At 38.1% G+C, this 16,998-nt stretch overlaps 4 protein-coding genes across 7 annotated transcripts in view; 2 read left to right on the top strand and 2 right to left on the bottom strand.

The window, feature by feature from the left end:
* LOC142351221 (metal transporter CNNM4-like) overlaps positions 1-16,998 on the top strand; it is a 520,873-nt gene that overhangs the window by 105,669 nt on the left and 398,206 nt on the right. The window lies entirely within an intron of this gene.
* Positions 1-16,998, top strand: part of LOC142351222 (hexokinase-4-like) — a 319,567-nt gene that overhangs the window by 105,669 nt on the left and 196,900 nt on the right. The window lies entirely within an intron of this gene.
* Positions 2,266-3,164, bottom strand: LOC142350607 (uncharacterized). Its single transcript, XM_075402498.1, has one exon. It carries the CDS (start codon positions 3,002-3,004, stop codon positions 2,351-2,353), a length of 654 nt encoding a protein of 217 aa, XP_075258613.1. The 5' UTR covers positions 3,005-3,164; the 3' UTR covers positions 2,266-2,350.
* Positions 15,208-16,998, bottom strand: part of LOC142350766 (uncharacterized) — a 61,883-nt gene continuing 60,092 nt past the window's right edge. For both annotated transcript variants that reach the window (XM_075402720.1, XM_075402721.1), the window contains exon 6: positions 15,208-15,513. In XM_075402720.1, coding sequence (XP_075258835.1) covers positions 15,337-15,513 — 177 coding nt within the window. In that variant the 3' untranslated portion in view covers positions 15,208-15,336. The remainder of the gene's footprint in view (positions 15,514-16,998) is intronic.

Genomic DNA, 16,998 nt, shown 5'->3' with positions numbered 1-16,998 from the left:
AAAATTGCGTGGTCGTTTACTTAATGCAGATGTCTCACCTGGAGACCTTCGTATAAGAAACCTGGACATGCAACTAAAAGATGGGCAATGAAAACAACCAAAAGACGAACACATTGCTAAAAAAGGGGGTGATGCTTATACTGCAACAACAGCAAGCAGTGAAAGTAAAGGGCAAGAAACAAGCGCTGAATACATTCAAGGCTTGTGACTAGCGTCGAAGCTGAACTATCGACCGGACGCAATGAAAATGCTAACTTTCAATGTGCGAAGCATCCTCGAACTCGAAAGTCCTCTGAAATTTTCAAATTGCGTACAAGCGGATAGCCACGATGTTATATGCCTTACCGAAACATGACTAACACCCGATGTTCCTGATAAGACCTTATTCCTTGCAGGTTTTGATATACAGAAAAGACCAAGAAAGCGCAGTAAAAGGCAAGACTAGTCACAGAGGAGTGTTGATAGCAATTAAAAGCAACATCTAACACGAACGGCTGCAAATCAACCTCAATGTCGGAGGATTGGTTGTCCTGAAAGTATCTCATGAAATCAACTTCATTATCATCACCGGTGACTTCAGCCTACCTCAGATCAACTGGGGAAACATTTCGTCCGTGACGACCCTACGAAAACTAAGTATTGGAAATCCTGTCGGAAAACGGCTCTCTGAATCTCAGTGCAAATTTACGAATCAACGAGGAAAGGAAGCAGCTGCGTGTGCTTCTCACTGACGCTCAGCAATATGTGATGAAAGCTATTGACGACTATGAGGTGACTTTCAGCTTCTGCCTGAATAATAAAAAAGACCATATTTCAGACGTTTAAGTATAATACAGCTGTACTTGGCAAGCATAAGGAGCAAGTCCTTAATACCTGTGAGCATGTGATACAAAGCTGTTTTACAGACTGGTGAGAGAGACAACGCGAACCCATTCAACGCCTTCACGAGGGTTTTTAATGAAAGAGTGAGCAACAATCAATTGCAACAAAATTTCAAAAAATAAGCTGAACTTTCTGAAGATAACAGAAAAGGATGTTGCCTTGAGGCTGTTAAGCTTGAGGAAAGCAAGGCAGTCGGCCCTGATGGAATTGGTAACGCTATGCTCAAAAACTGCCGTGGATCCCTTGCAAAGTATTTGAAATTACTGTTTCAACAATGTGTCAAACAAAAGACTTTACCCCGATCACTGGAAAATAGCAAACGTCACCCCCTTATATAAGGATGGTGACCGAATGGATATTGAGAATTACAGACCAATCAGCCTGCTCTGTAATGACTCTAAAGTGTTCGAAAAGTAATTTTCGAGTCACTCTACAGCTATCCAGAAAACCAGATGCATCCGAACCAGTTTGGTTTTCGCAAAGCTAGATTTGCAACACTACATTAATAACTGTACATAGACTTTGCCAATACGTTCGACAAGGTACCACACAACCAACTGCCCAAGAAACTGCAATACTCAGGTTTAGGAGGAAGCTTACTTAAGTTGATTTTGTCTTATGCCTTGAACAGAAAACAGTTTGCCCCTATATCTGGTCTGAAATCTGAAGTCAGCAATGTCACAAGCGGAAATCAACAAGGATCCACTCTAGGTCACCTGATGTTCTTGGTGTTTATGAACAATCTTCCAGAAAGACTAAAGGAGTGCAGTAGTTTCGGCTATGTGGATGATTTTAAGATTAAAGCAAGCTCTTGAACTTGATGACTGTGCGACTGCTATTGAACTTTAGTATGAAGAAAACCAAATGGTTTTCAATGTTCGAAAATGTAGCCTGTTAAACTTCAAATGTAATCTGCAAAAGCCATATCATCGCTTCATTAGATAAAGAGAAACCTCTCAAAATCATGCATGCTCAAAACGCACCTGAACGCATATGTTGGCTACGTTGTTCCAACTCTGGTGTATGGTTCCCAAGCTTGGTCTCCATATAGAACCCAGCAGAAAGCACTTGAACCTGTACAAAAAGGGCCACGAAAAGGATAATGGGCAGCAAAAAGACATATAAACATCCAGTCACCTATTTTCCCGAACTGCATGACGTGCTTTATTTACTTGGAATGATGCAATGGGCTTCACTGCTTTCGTGCATATTTTTTTTTGATAATATTCAATATATATAATTTGTCAAAATAAAACAAGAAATATATAATAACCAGGAAGCTCTTGAGTACAAATATATCAAAATGTTCACTGACCAGCATGAACCCTCAATATGAACTGCGAGACAATACGGTCGGTATTTTTTGATCTAGGAAAAGAAACCTCTAAATAAACGCATATTTAAAAAGTTAATTCTTAATCTACACTGGCAGCTATAAAGCACAAAATTGATAAAAAGCAGAAAAACCCTAGCTTTCTGGATCCACAGCAGCTGTACTTCCAACTTGGTTCAACTCTTTCTCGAACTGATCTAGTTGTTCCATAAATCCTGGGTTTGGTAGCACCCATCTCTTAGAACGCATATATTCAAAAGCGACACTTTTGGTGACTTTATCTTTCCACATCAGATAAGCAATACAACACGTTGGTGCACGTGAAATCCCGGCATTGCAATGAACATAAACACAACCACCGGAATTTCTACACACTTCTACGAAATCGATGATTTTTTGAAAATGCTGTTTGATATCTTTCTCGGGCATGTCAAATATTTCCACATTCAAATACGTAAAATTATCTGGAAAGGAGTTGGGGCAATATGTGGCCAAGTTAACAATATGCGTAAATCCAATTTCTTTCATCTTTTCTAAATTTCTGGAGAGATCTTCAGAGCCGACGAACAGATATGGTTTGAGCTTACCACAACTTTCGTCACACCGGTCATTGACGACGAAGAAATCATCAGCCGAAGAAGTTGAGACGTTTCCTATGGTTTCAATGCCGGCTGCTCCCACTTTCTCTTCAAAAACCTGGCCCAAATGAGTGGTCCGATGAATTGTCGTAGGTTTTAAAACCGATTTAGCATAGATTAAAAGCGACTCATCTGCTGGTACAATCGGCATTGCTCTGCAGTAGGGAAATCACACTTTTCTTTTGGACATATTTTGGAACCTTTAATTCAGGGAAGAGAAAGAAAACCAGCGAAAAAAATGACACAAGATCAACATTTTGGAATTAACCCTCAATTCCATTTTAAATAGTTCAAAATAAGTCAATTAAATGGACAGCTAACATTAAACATAACCGACTAAACGTCTGAAGAATTGCTCTCGAACGAATAGTGGGAGCTCTAATCAATTGCAGCCTGCTTCAGTCGCGGGGGGGGGGGGGGAGGGAGGGATGGGGAGCCTAAATGGGACTAAAAAGTTCAATAGTGGGCTTCAAATAACCAGAGGTTAACATATACCACTATTAAGATTTACAGTAAAAAATCGCACCAGTTTCGGCGCACTTTTCATTTGACTTTTAGTATTAATTTTTCTTCAAGCAAAAATTGGATCTATTCTGCTTCGGCCCTCCCCCAGTGTTTTTATGACCGCCAGTTACAAATTATACGTTATGTAGCACGTTACTATGTAAAAAAAATAGCACTTGCGCCTGGGGGTCATAAAAAGTTTATGTTCAGAAGTTTATAGACTGAGGGGCCGAAACAGAATAGATCCCAAAAATTTTGCAAAGAAAAGACACACGTTTACAATAATTGCTTTGAATTTCGTTCAAGAGCAATTAAAAAGTCGAGCCAGCTCGGTTATAGGTTAAGCGATATGCCCGGGGGAGGCGTGAAGTGGTGGTGGTGGGAGGGGGTGAACCCACCTTGAAACATCACGGCAGCATATTTAAATTTACCGCAAAAACAAATTTACCTTACATTTAATTAGTTACTTATTATTTAACTTAAATCAATATGCTCGGCTCTAGTAGCCACGTGCAATGGTTGAATTAATTCTAAACTTCTTAGGAGTCTAGCTTTCCCTCCCGCACAACACTACCTATTATCAACCTCAGTTCCACGTTTAGTACCACGGCAGCCTCTGAGACAAGTAATTCCGTAGCAGTGCGAAACTTATCTTCGTCCGAATGTATGTTAATGTCCGATTAGATGTCGTCTCTCCTTTCAGTGATTTCGGTTGCTAGTTGCTATATAGTGCGTGTTGCAGAAAGCTCTGCCCCAACCACCAAGGAAAGTACGAGCGAAACAAAACTGCTTATTCAATTTCCAAAAGTTATTGACCTTTTAAATTTTTGAAGGCCTCGTGATATTTGTAGTAGAATAGTATTCAGGGCAAGTTCCCTAGGTGGTTTTCCCATTTTGCAGTCCGAGTTTTAAGTTTAACGTAGGTTTCCTAAGATGTTGCAGTTTCAACATCTGCATAATAATGTCCATATGCATTTGTTTGTCTCGTTTTACTTCCTTTTGAAGAAATTCACATAAATGTCAGTTAGTCCGTTTGTTGGGTTATTCGTAAAAGATAGGACAGGCGTTGATAAGGCAGTTGTAGAGTCTCTCAGTTCGAACGAAAAAGTTGTAATCGCTCTTTTGCAGCCTGGTTTTGGCTATTGGTAGCTCATCTCTTTGGAACTGTCTTGTGACGTAATGGGCACTTTGTAGAGCTTTCCCGATCTCGATATCGTATTCGTTCTGGAGCATAGCCAGCAGCATTAACGAATCGTGAATTTCAAAATAGAGACCGAGCGGTAGGAGTCTCAGATGTATTAATCTCTCGTAGTAGCATGTGTCAGGCCCGAGAATCCACTGAGTGGCCAGCTTTTGGAATCTCTCTAGTTGCTCAGAGTTTACTTTGTTGTCATCCATGTCTGAGAAGCATAGATTACGATGGGCACTGTGTAGCCGGTGTAGGCGTTTCGTTTTGTGTAGGTTGAGCAATTCTGCGAGAGACTTCGCTGGATCTGAATTAAGGCATTCATCGCTTTGCTTGCCCGGAGGGTGCAGTTTTTGTACCAAGAGAGGTTACTGTTCACTATCACTCTAAGTCGCATTCACTCATGACTAAGTCGAGGGTTTTATTCATAAGGGTGGCTTGAAGGTTGCCTCTCAGACTGAGAAGTGTTGCTTTCTTGATGTTTGGCCACATTTTGTTCGAGGTTAACCTTTTTTCGATCTTGTATGCTACGTTGTCCCGCTTATCCTGCTTAAGTACAATGGTCTTGAAATCATCTGCGTAGCCATAGCTGCTGATCCCTTCTAGTGATTTAGGAAGATCATTGAAGAAAAGCAAGAACAATAGCGGGCCCAGGATGGATCACTTTGGCACACCAGTTATTTCTGGTTTCAGGGACGACCTGCTATCTTCAATGCAAAAATATTGCTTTCTGTTTGTCAAATGATTGGATTGTAGAGAAGTTTTCCTACAAAAACAAAAATTCTAATTTTCTGTATCAAGATATTGTGGGAACAGTGTCGTAAACTTTGGCAAAATCGAGATATAAAACTGCCAGTTGGTCTCTGTCTAGCTTGTCATAGTTGTCGTAGATCTTGTCGAGAAGCAGCAGAAGTTGGACACTCGCTGGCCTTCTTTGTTGGAATCTGAATTGATTTTCGTGTAGTGTATTTTGGTGTGAAAGATGGCGTCAAAGATAGCTTTTTTCAGCACTTTCGAACAACAACAAAGTATGCTTATAGGTCTGTAGCATCTTACGTCTACTTTGTTACTCTTTTTGAAATTCGGCGCTAATTGGCAGATCTTCCAGGTGTCAGGGAAGGTACCTTTGTTCTGTCATTTTTGGAAAACTAGGGTGAGCGATTTTCTGACCGTTTCATGGCATGATTTAGATATAAGTTTTCCAATATTGTCGTGCCCTATGGATTTGTTTACGTCTAAATGTTTCAAAATGTTGTTAAGTTGACTTTGATCTACACTTAATCGGTTCAAGTATTCCGGCGCGAGAGATGACGAGGTCCAATTTGGCTTTTTCCAAAAACTCTGATGAAGTAGTCATTGAAAAGTTCGTAGTTCTCGTTGTTATTTTTTGAAGCTTTCGAGCCAATTCTCACCGTCGGGAAGACGGATGGGGCTTTGCGAAAACATTTTAGACTCTTTTGAATCCGACTGAAAGTTTCTCCCTTAAAGACTTTAGTCTCAAATTGAGGGAGGTCTGCTTCGGACGCCCTATGATTTCTTTGCGCTTCACTGTTTCTAATTTCTTGATGAGGTGTGACGTGGGTCCAGTGATCCATCGTTGGAGCTCCAATCGATGCGAGGTTACTCTTGGGAAAAAATTATCTAATTTCTCCCATATCCAGTCGAATCATTGCTCAACATGCATGCTTCCTTAGCTTGTCGTCCGACATATTAAAAATTAAAAGTTGAAGATAGTTGTGCTGAACCTGGACCACAACAAGCTGTTCACTTTGATGTAAGTTGAGCGATTCTCTTCTTTTGATGCCAAGTCGACAATGTGAAAATTGTATTCAGGTTACGCGCAGAGATCTTGCTTTTTTGCGAGCTTCCATCCTATGAAGTCGATCACTGCTATCGTATTGCGTAATACTATCCTGTATGAAAATAAAATTTTGAGACTCTTAATTCCAAGAGTCTCAACAGCATTGCGTCAAGAGTCATCAGCGATGGGCGAGTCAAAAACGTTTTGAATTAGGAGTCAAAATTTGTGAATATTTTTTATTTAGAACCTGCTTCGAGCGTTAGCTGTTCAAGCAAGAGACAATTGACATTTTGGAGCATTTACTAGGTATCCAAAATGCTTGACAAGATCCGATAAATCCGCGAGTTTTACATCGATAGCAGGTTTTACAATCTGTCTTTCGCACACCCATTTTCCGAGTGCGATGCATTGGAGTTTCGCATGCTGTCAATCGATGGCAGTATAGCTTCAAAAACGTTTGCGTGGCGATAGAATCCCCTGGATGGTACTTTCTTGGGACTGCAGACAGGTGGCCGTCAAAAAACAGTTTTGACTTTATATCAATTTCAGCTCCCCGTTTTTGGCCTAGTGAGAGTTGTCCTCACAAATCAAGTTTCATGATCTTTATTATACAAGTACCAAAAGTGCAGTGCCAGTTTTCTCAAACGTCAATTGGTCCAACGTCAGGGTTTTTGTTGTCTGGCAAAAAGCGACAAGCGTTGCATTATACCGCTTAATTATAAGGAGTGTTTTATTGGCTAAGTTGATAGCGAATTGGAACATTTTTTCGGCAATATTGGCTTAACTCCATTTGAAGCAAGTCAGATTTCGTGTCCATTTGCTTGCGTCTTTTCTTGACGAACCGTGGCTGCCCTATGCTTTCATTGCAGCTTTTGTTTGCGTTTTTCAGATGTTTTCAAATGCAGAGGGGTGGCATGGATTGGAATTGATTGCTTGGTGTTCAACAAAATAGTTTGGATTGATTTGAGGAAAGTGTGGGGGTGTTTCTTGAAGTAGTTCAGGTATAATGGCTTAAATCTCTTTGGCTTAACACTTTTTGAAAGAAGTCACGTTTCGTCTCCAATTGTTTGCGTCTAAACTTGACGGTCAATGGATAACGTGTTTTTGCGCTGCAACTTTTGTGTTTTTTTGCGGATGCGCTGATGTTTTCTGATGTAGAGATGGTGGTATGGTTAGAATTGAATATTTGTGGTTCAAAAAATCGTTTGGATTAGACTGAAAAGGTTGTGGGAGTGTTTCATGAAGTAGCCCAAGTATAGTTTTTGCATTGATTGTATCTTATGTTGAGAGGATCCCTGAGAAGAGTTCTCAAGTTAGGCAAATAATAGCACTCAACAATATTTCTGTCTCTCTTTAATTGTTAATTTAATTTAGGTAATCTTTTTATCTACTAGGTTTTGTTTCAAGAAATTTTGTGCTTGGATTTAGCCTCAGTTAAACGTTTGGCATCACGGCAGCCTCTGAGACTGATATTTTGCCAAGTAGGAAGGCAAAACTTATCTACGAACCTTAGGTTTCAAATAAAATTTATCGATGTAGTTGCATCCAAATTTTTATCATCTTTTCTTACAGAAACTTTTGTTTGTTGCTTTATAGTGCGTGTGTCAGAAAAAGAGAACACTGCGCGTTCTGTGCAGGACGAGCGGAAACCAATACTCCAATCAATTTTAAGCTTTCATTGTTGATGTTTTAGAGTTTTTCGTATGATGATATTTGTTTTCAACTGCACTCTTGGCTCTTTTGGCCTCTATTGAACATTGCATGGTCAACGGATTGAAAACATTTGCGTCCAGGAAACTTCAACTTAGAGTGCACACCATCAGACTCGTAGCTTAGATGTAAAAACAACCGTTGTCATCAATGCTAGTAATTTTGTAGTAAAAACTTGCCTTCTAGCTGTTGCAGAGATGACTCGGCTTCGATTTTATAGCATAATTCATGCTTTATTTAACGACCTTCTCTCAAATTTTGTTGTGCCTCAAAAGGGGGAGCAGTGGTTGCAGTGAAGGTTTGCGCACAACTAAGGTAGAAAGGTGTAATTTGAGTTTCCATTTTTGACGGTAGAAGTCAACAGTTTTAAGCGCGCAAAAGAGTGAACCAGTTTAATACTTTTTTTGATGTGAAACCCACAACGTGACGTTTGTCTTCGGTAAATGCGCATAGAACGTCTTTTTTCAAACCCTCATCCGGGTTGTGTTCGTTTTGCGTAATCATATCACGTATCAGTTGAATATTCGTTGGACATTTATTTCTCGACAGCTTCATCGTAGTCAGTGTCGTATTCCGTCAGGTCTCTGATATTGAGTCCACTCCACGGTGGGTATTCAAAACGAGTGGCGTCTGTACACTGTGTCCGGTGGGTGGCAAAAACAATGGCAGTAGGAATACAATTGCGACCAAGAAAGTTTTCCGAGCAGAAAAAGCAAACTTTTGATGAACTTCTCTCGTGAAACATTAAGCGTTTTGCCGAGATGTTTTTTTTCAATTGTTCCAAAATTCGGAAGCAGATTGGAAAACTTCTGCAAAGTAGTTGCTAGTTTCACGCAAATCTTCACAGATAAGCTCTGATCTCAAAACCAGGCAACCATAAACAAAATCAACACAAAAATCAATCCAAAATCAATAAATGTACATAGGTGCCGGCTAAAAATAGGCTGGATAGGGTTGTGTATGAGCTTCTATCGCATCAAATTAAAGCGGGACAATTTTTTTTCAAGAATTAATTCCGTTTGTGGCAATTGATGTCTATTAGGAGTACTGCTTCATTTTCAACTACAACATAATCAATTCAACATTTTTAGCGTAGACGGAGGGGAATATTGCCCTCCATAAACCGTCAATCATTTCAATGCTCTCAATATTATGCCCTTAATGATTGGTTTTTCAAATTTACGGCATGTTTCAACTTGATTTGGTCTAGCACCAGCGTTTTTGTAAAGTCGTATCTGACAACAAGTTTTTTTTGCTGCCAAATGCATATAAGGAATTTTTGGTGGCTAAATGGACGGCAATTCTGGTTAAACGGACGCAATGTTGACTGATTTTTAAATGGTACCAGTCGGTAGTTCTTTTCATCCACTTGCTTTATTAAGGATTGTTTCACTGACGTTTTAAGGATTGCAAAAAGGGTCCTAATGCAAAAGGTGGTTGAAAAACTTGCACTGTACATTTATATGACAATTTATATGACAATTTATATGACAACTATATGACAATTCATAACTATATGGCTATTAGAAGCAATCAAAAAATTTGAGAGGCTTGAATGTAAAAGAATAGTACTTTTTCTTTTTTATTCAGATACTGAGCAAAAATCAATCCGCTTTAGGAACAAATGCAGCACAGTTGGAGCGATTGCCACTATGAGTGAAAGAACTCGTCAAACTTCTTCAGACAGAATTAATACGCTTTATCGCACGTTCCTTCACTTAAGGGAAGCCATTGACACTGTTGATTATAAAATTTTGTTGCAACAATATTATTGTTATAGCTTCCTTAGGGAAACGTAGAGATTTATTGAAGATTATCTCAAAAACCGAAAACCAGACATCAGGTCGGTGCCAAAAAGTCATTGTGTCAATTAGTAGAATCAGGTGTACCTGAAGATCTATTCCTGAAAAACATACAATTCTTATCTATATTAACGATATCAACTCACGGCATAAGGAAACAGACCTTTTCTCTATGTTAATGACACAACAATTTTAATTTAAAGCAGGAACAATGATTTGTACAAAAATCACCAATTATTGCTGGAACCAAGTACTGATTGGGTAAGAGAGAAAAAGTTATGTCTGAACGCAAAGACAACAAAAACTCACTTTTCGGTCGTCGAAGTCAATTTTGCTTTGAGAAAGAAATATTTTTTGAAATTCAAACTATTCAAAATGTGAAGATTTCAAATGATTCGAATTTTTTTTTTATTGTGTTTTAAGTTTTGGACAACATGTATTCCACAATGAAAAAACGCCTAGAAAAAATCTGTGGAATTAGTTTTAAGCCGAATATACAATACGTAGATTTTTATCAATAGCTTAAATTGTACTGAAAATAGTTGAAAACTAACAAAACGCTTAACTAAAATAAAATTATGGAAACAAGAATGCAGAACTTATTGGGACAGGAACGTAAACGCTACTTTACTTTGATAAAGAACTGCTGGCATATGTAATTTTTCAAACAATTAGTTCTGAATTTGGTAAAAAAAATGTAAAAATTGGGACATTGTCAAGTTTTCTCACCTGTAGAAGAAAAAATATTTCAATAGTTGACCTCAAACAATTGGAACCAGCAATTGATTAATTATGAAAAATTCTTTGGATAATAGATTAATAAAAACTTCTAAACTTAGTTTTAGATGTCGAAAATCAGATGTTAGACAACGTGAAAAGTCCCAATGAGAACGGGTCACGTAGGCTGGCGCTTTAAATGTCAGATAATTACACTTTGGAAATTGATCATTTAATTAGAATGATTATCGTCTAACTAACTCCAGAATTTGATTTTTTAACAAAAAATTTTTGTTTTCCTGTTTGCCACCTTAAAAATAACTTTTTCGTCAATATAGGCACTTGAAAACAGGTCAGTCAGGCCTAAAAGTGTACTTTTGGTTGGTTCGGTTCTAAGTTGTACTTCTATTATTGTTAAAAAACGTACTCCTTCATTATTGCTATGCATTCTAAAATGTATGTTTTCATTTTTGTATCAACAGACCTCTGTTGAAGCCGACTGGGTTTGATCAAATGCCCCCCATTTACAGTATTGACGCACAAAAAAATTAAGAACAAAAAATATTCTTCAACCCTAATGAAAGCCAGCAAAATGCGCATTTTCAACAAAATGTTTAGAAATTTTTCAAAATGATCAACAAATTTTTATCTGATTTTGTTTTTTTTTGAGCAAAACAAAAATTTGCCCTCCAATATCAAACTTCTATACAAAATTGTTTAATATGTTTTTCCATACATAGGAAGAAAGTCTGCATTTATATTTAGATAGGTTCTGGTCGTTTTTAGGGACTGTGTAAGTTGCAGTCATGGCTTATTTGTTCAGATTTTTCTATGAGACCCCGAAGAGCGAATAACACTGTATCTGGGGCTGTTCTGCTTCAGTGCTAATTCAGTGATGCTGAGGTTGACAGCGCTGACAAGGGAACCAAAAGGTTGGTCAAACGCATACGTCCAGCTGCTGGAGAGTACGTAGAGGCGTCTGCAAGGGTCTGAAATTTGAAATGGTCGTATGCAGAATCGAAATCATAATTTAAGGTCACTGCAAAAGGTGAAGCAGTGAGATTTATTAAGGAACAAAAGTCTTGATTGAGAAAGTTAACGTGCGAAAGAATGATCACAATAAAATGAGAAATGAATACCATCATTAGAAAAGAGTATGAAGTAATAAAAAGGATGGAAATTCAAATTAACAGTAGTGAGGGAAGAATGTAAACAAAACAGATTTTAAAGCAGAACTGAGAATAACCAGCTTTTTCATTATATAAGGTTGATTGCAAAACAAATTAGTACTACACACAATAAGGTTTGACGTATTAAATTTCATATACAACAAATCCATCAAAAACTGCCAATCATCATTGAAATTGTTGTGGTAAGTTTTAAGATCTTTAAAAGCTGCAATCACAACAAGGGCATTTGGTAAAATTTTCTGCAGGAGAACTTTGAAAAGGACTTTCGGGGTAGCTCCTCTGTATGAGTGAACACAGGGCTTCACGTTTCTGGGATCCAATTATTTGTTTCGGGTTGTTTCCAAAACAAGTCTCTCAGACCATCATGTCATTCATTTTGGCGTCAATTGGTTCATGGTTCATCAGATCTGATAAGAAGATGCATCCCCTTACAGGCTATTAGCAAGATGGTTTTGTCAGAATTTTGTCAGATCTTACAAGATAAAAATTCCACAATCATTGGGGCAGAACCCTCAGTAAACACCATATCACTGAAATAAAGAAGAAGAAAAAATTTCTTTGAATTCATTATCTTTATTCAAAATGATATCTTTTAGGAAAAAAATGAAAATCAGCCTGAAAATTTTCGAAAAAGGTAAAATTTGTTCTTGGTCACAAGTTATCGAAATTAAAAAAGGGAATAATTAAGTTCACTTCAACAAATCAGTATTAATCTTAGAAACAAATATCATCAAAAGAGTGAGAAAAAGTCAGCTTTTCTTTTGGGGTCGACGATCAAGTTAAAAATGATCAAATTATATTACACACTTACCACAACAAAGACAGAGACTACAGATTGAGATCGAAACCACTGCAACAAACAGCAGAATAGAGGATACAATTCCGAAACAAACTGAAAGCTCACAACCAGAGTCGAATTGAAAAAAAAACATCGAGGCCTAACAGCATTCTTTAAAACCAGTAAGAGTGTTAAACAAACTAAACCAAAAAATCTCCTCAGTTTTTTTACGCCAATTTTTTCAATTTTTTCCATCCATAGCAAAATCTGTTAAATCGTTGAACAAATTACCGCCCCCGGAAACAATCATTGTTGCTGAATCAAACTATCGAAAGGGTAATTAAATTTATCACTATTATGTGCCTGAGCTCTAAGTAAAACGACTATTATACGGATACCAATCACGTATTATTTTTAAAGAACCGCTGCTTTCCTATAAGTAAGTTTGGCTCATTCCTGTTTTTGCCCCCCCCACGTCCATTTGCAAAGCCACTTGTACATGTTATAGCATATTGGTTGCATTTCATACACTTTACTTATACAATTATATACAAACGGCATTTACAAATTAATTATGCAGCGAAGTTTTGAAAATGAGACGCATACGGTAATTCAAATTTGCTTATAATGTAAGTAGACAAAGAATAATGCGTATTTTTAATATTTTTGCGCTTTTTTTTCACAGGAATAGTTTTATGGCACTGATTTTTTGACAACTGGAAACAAAAATTAATCCATTCGTCCACCGGTACCGGCAATTTATTATGACTAAAATAGGATCTTTTCTGCTAGCGCCCCCCCCCCCCTACTTAGATAGGCACCCCCCATTAATAAATGTGTAAGCATATTGTTAAAGCTAAGTAAATCTTATACGTGAACATATATGAGCAATATGCATTTACTGAAAGCTAGCACAGCTATGGTTTGAAAGTATTACGTATTCAACCAAAATTTGTTGCATATAACGTAAGCATCAATAAAAATTTCTATATTAGATCATTTTTGGTGTTATCGGCTACAATAAGGGCTTGATTTTTTAAAACTTCTTAAGGAAACTATTCTAACAGTGCCTTTAATCTACCTAGACACTCTTGTTTCAATGAAATGCAAATATCGCTCTTACAATTCGCGAAAACTTAGATTTTGGGGGGTTCAAATTTAACGGCTATATGAGGCTGGGGGGCGCTGACAGAAAAGATACCTAAAATAACGGATCTCTAAGGATCAAAAAGAACATATTTGGGGGGTGCAAATAGACTGGCTGGGGGGGGGGGGGGGGGGCAATAACAGAAAAGAGCCGTACGTTTTCATCGCACGGCTTTGATGATAGCTTCAGATTGAAAATTATCCCACAATTGAAATAAGGTTGCCAAAATTATTTTCCTACATAAAGATGGCAATTTAACAGATCCAAGCAATTTCCGCTCAATTTCGCCGATGTCTACAATTGGAACGATAATAGAAAAGATTCTGTTTAACACTTTTAACTTGCTATTTTGATTGTTTCACATTGATGTTTAAACAATAAGCAATCTGGTTTCTGGTAGCACAGAGGCTCTGATGACACTTTTAGCGCCTTTAGTTGAATTCATAACATTGCAATCTAAAACCAATTCTGAAAATTTTCTAGACCTGAATAAGGCATTTAATACTGTTGACCGCTAAATTTTACTGCAGAAACGTGAGAGTTATTGTATTAAGGGTTCAACATTATTGAATCATACTTCAGTGACCGTAGGAAGTTTGCTAAAACAAAAAAGAAAGAAATCACTTTGTCTGGCAAAAGTTGAACTTAGAATTCCACAAGGCTCAATATGGCACGCATTTTTTATCCATTTATTAATCTAATGTCATGAAAAAGAGCAACTCAGAAATAGAAATAGTCATCTACGCTGATGATACTGTCTTGAAAAGGAGAGAGATGATTGGCTTGCCATAAAATAAATTTTGAAAGACGCGAAAATAAAATTAATTTAAATTCCAGTTGATTGTATTTAAGATCATAATGAGCAGCAATACATTCAAAACGTAAATTCTTTTATGTTTAATTATAGACAGCAATCTAAATTCTTATGATTACTTTAAAAATGTTGAGATGAAATTGAATCCATTTTGTGGAAAATCCTGTAAATTACGCAAACTGTTGAACCGTGAACCAGTGCTAATCGTCTACAGTACGTGTGTATATGTGTAGCAGATAACCGAATTTTGATTCTCTGCCACATGTTCGTGAAAAAAACAAAGTCTGTCAAGCGCAAGAGCAGCATTGTTATAAAATTATTCAAGTTGCTCCTAGAATCCATCAGATAAGACAACTTTATTAAAGACACAAAATTTTTCTTACCGGAACACAAAACTTTGGATTTAAATTACTAAACGCAAAGTCATTTCTCAATAACAGCAAATTTTCATGTTCTTTCCAACGAACTCTGAAAAATGTTCAGTGCTTTTCAATGATCAGTACCTTTACTGAAATAGTTTACCAATTTTCAGAAAGACGCTTAAAAAAATTGGCTTATGAAGCCTGAAGAGCTTTCTGCTTAATGATTTTTTTCAGAAAACCTCTAGTTTGTTCATTAAAAGTTTATGTTCATTCAATTTTTCTTTAGAAATTCGAGCGAAAAATGTTTATTCATCGTGCAGCTAAAGCAGCACATTCAGCAGCACATTTCTTTCAATGTTTCCATATATAGCGGGGATTTATTTTATAATCATCTTAAATCGTTCCACACGACCCCAGCACGGTGAGCAAAGATGAATGTCATTTGGCCGTTTTGATGTCATTTGCAAGCAGACTAAACAGTTGTAGCTGTCATGTAATAGCTGCTGCTCTTGGTACCACAAAGTGTTGTCGAAAATTTGCCTTTAATATCAACTCCTGGGTCTGGTAGAGATGTCACGTGCTTTTGTATGCTAATGCTGCCATCAACAGCACTTCGGAAATATTCCACTATTTGTTCCAGTGAGTTTCCCTAGTTGAACAGGTGTCAGGACAATTTACTTTATATCAAAATACCCAACGCCATAAGACCCAAATCCAAAATAACAAATGTGCCAAAATTCCCAATTCAGGGATATTTTCGCTGTGTGTCCCCCAGTACAAGATCCCCGCAGTTACTGGGCGTGTATTTATATAGTAAATCATTATGTAAAAAAATGGCACGAGCGCTTGGGAGGTACAAATAATATGAGGATGGGGTGGGGTAAAAAAATAGATTATTTATAAAAAGCTGCAAATTTGTTCAAAAGATAATACTGTGATTTCGGTTTTTCCTGATTTCTTTCCTGATTTAGGTTTTCTCGGTTTCAAAATATACTTTGATCTTAATTTAGATTAATCAAAAAAGATTAAAATAAGTTAGCGTTAACTTCAATTTTTTCCTAGAAAAAAAGTTTCGTTACAGCTGAGCAGTCTTTGTTGCTCAATTTTTGGCCCAGGTTGAGGTCCCAGACGGAAAGTCGGTATATCCAGACCATCCCAGACGGAAAGTGCCTATGTCCAGACCGTCACAGACGGAAAGTGCCTATGTCCAGACTTTCGTGCGTTCACCAGACCTTCGTGCGTTCATGTCCAGACTTTCGTGCGTTCCTGTCCAGATTTTCGTGCGTTTGACAGACTTTTGTGCGTTCACCAGACTTTCGTGCGTTTATGTCCAGACTTTCGTGCGTTCACCAGACTTTCGTTCGTTCATGTCCAGACTTTCGTGCGTTCAACAAACTTTCGTGCGTTCATGTCCAGACTTTCGTGCGTTCACCAGACTTTCGTGCGTTCACCAGACCTTCGTGCGTTCATGTCCAGACTTTCGTGCGTTCATGTCCAGACTTTCGTGCGTTCATGTCCAGATTTTCGTGCGTTCGACAGACTTTCGTGCGTTCACCAGACTTTCGTGCGTTCATGTCCAGACTTTCGTGCGTTCACCAGACTTTCGTGCGTTCACCAGACCTTCGTGCGTTCATGTCCAGACTTTCGTGCGTTCATGTCCAGACTTTCGTGCGTTCACCAGATTTTCGTGCGTTCACCAGACTTTCGTGCGTTTATGTCCAGACTTTCGTGCGTTCACCAGACTTTCGTGCGTTCATGTCCAGACTTTCGTGCTATCAACAAACTTTCGTGCGTTCATGTCCAGAACTTTCGTGCGTTCATGTCCAGAACTTTCGTGCGTTCATGTCCAGAACTTTCATGGTCTGGAAACGAGGAAAAACGCACGAAAGTCTGGACATGAACGCACGAATAGTCTGGTGAACGCACGAAAGTCTGATCATGAACGCACGAATAGTCTGGTGAACGCACGAAAGTCTGGACATAGGCACTTTCCGTCTGGGACGGTCTGGACATAGGCACTTTCCGTCTGGGACGGTCTGGACATATCGACTTTCCGTCTGGGACCTCAACCTGGGTGATATTCTCCATTTTACGATCTGTTGTAACCCAACAAAAACAAGTTTACCCTTTAATT

The sequence above is a fragment of the Convolutriloba macropyga genome, chromosome 12 (genome assembly GCF_964194025.1).
Source record: "Convolutriloba macropyga chromosome 12, txConMacr16.3, whole genome shotgun sequence".
Classification (NCBI taxonomy): domain Eukaryota; kingdom Metazoa; phylum Xenacoelomorpha; order Acoela; family Convolutidae; genus Convolutriloba; species Convolutriloba macropyga.
This window is presented reverse-complemented; position numbering and strand designations above follow the sequence as displayed.

What these genes read in the sequence shown, in the direction of transcription:
- LOC142350607 (XM_075402498.1), bottom strand. Translation starts at nt 3,004, where the DNA reads ATGCCGATTGTACCAGCAGATGAGTCGCTTTTAATCTATGCTAAATCG.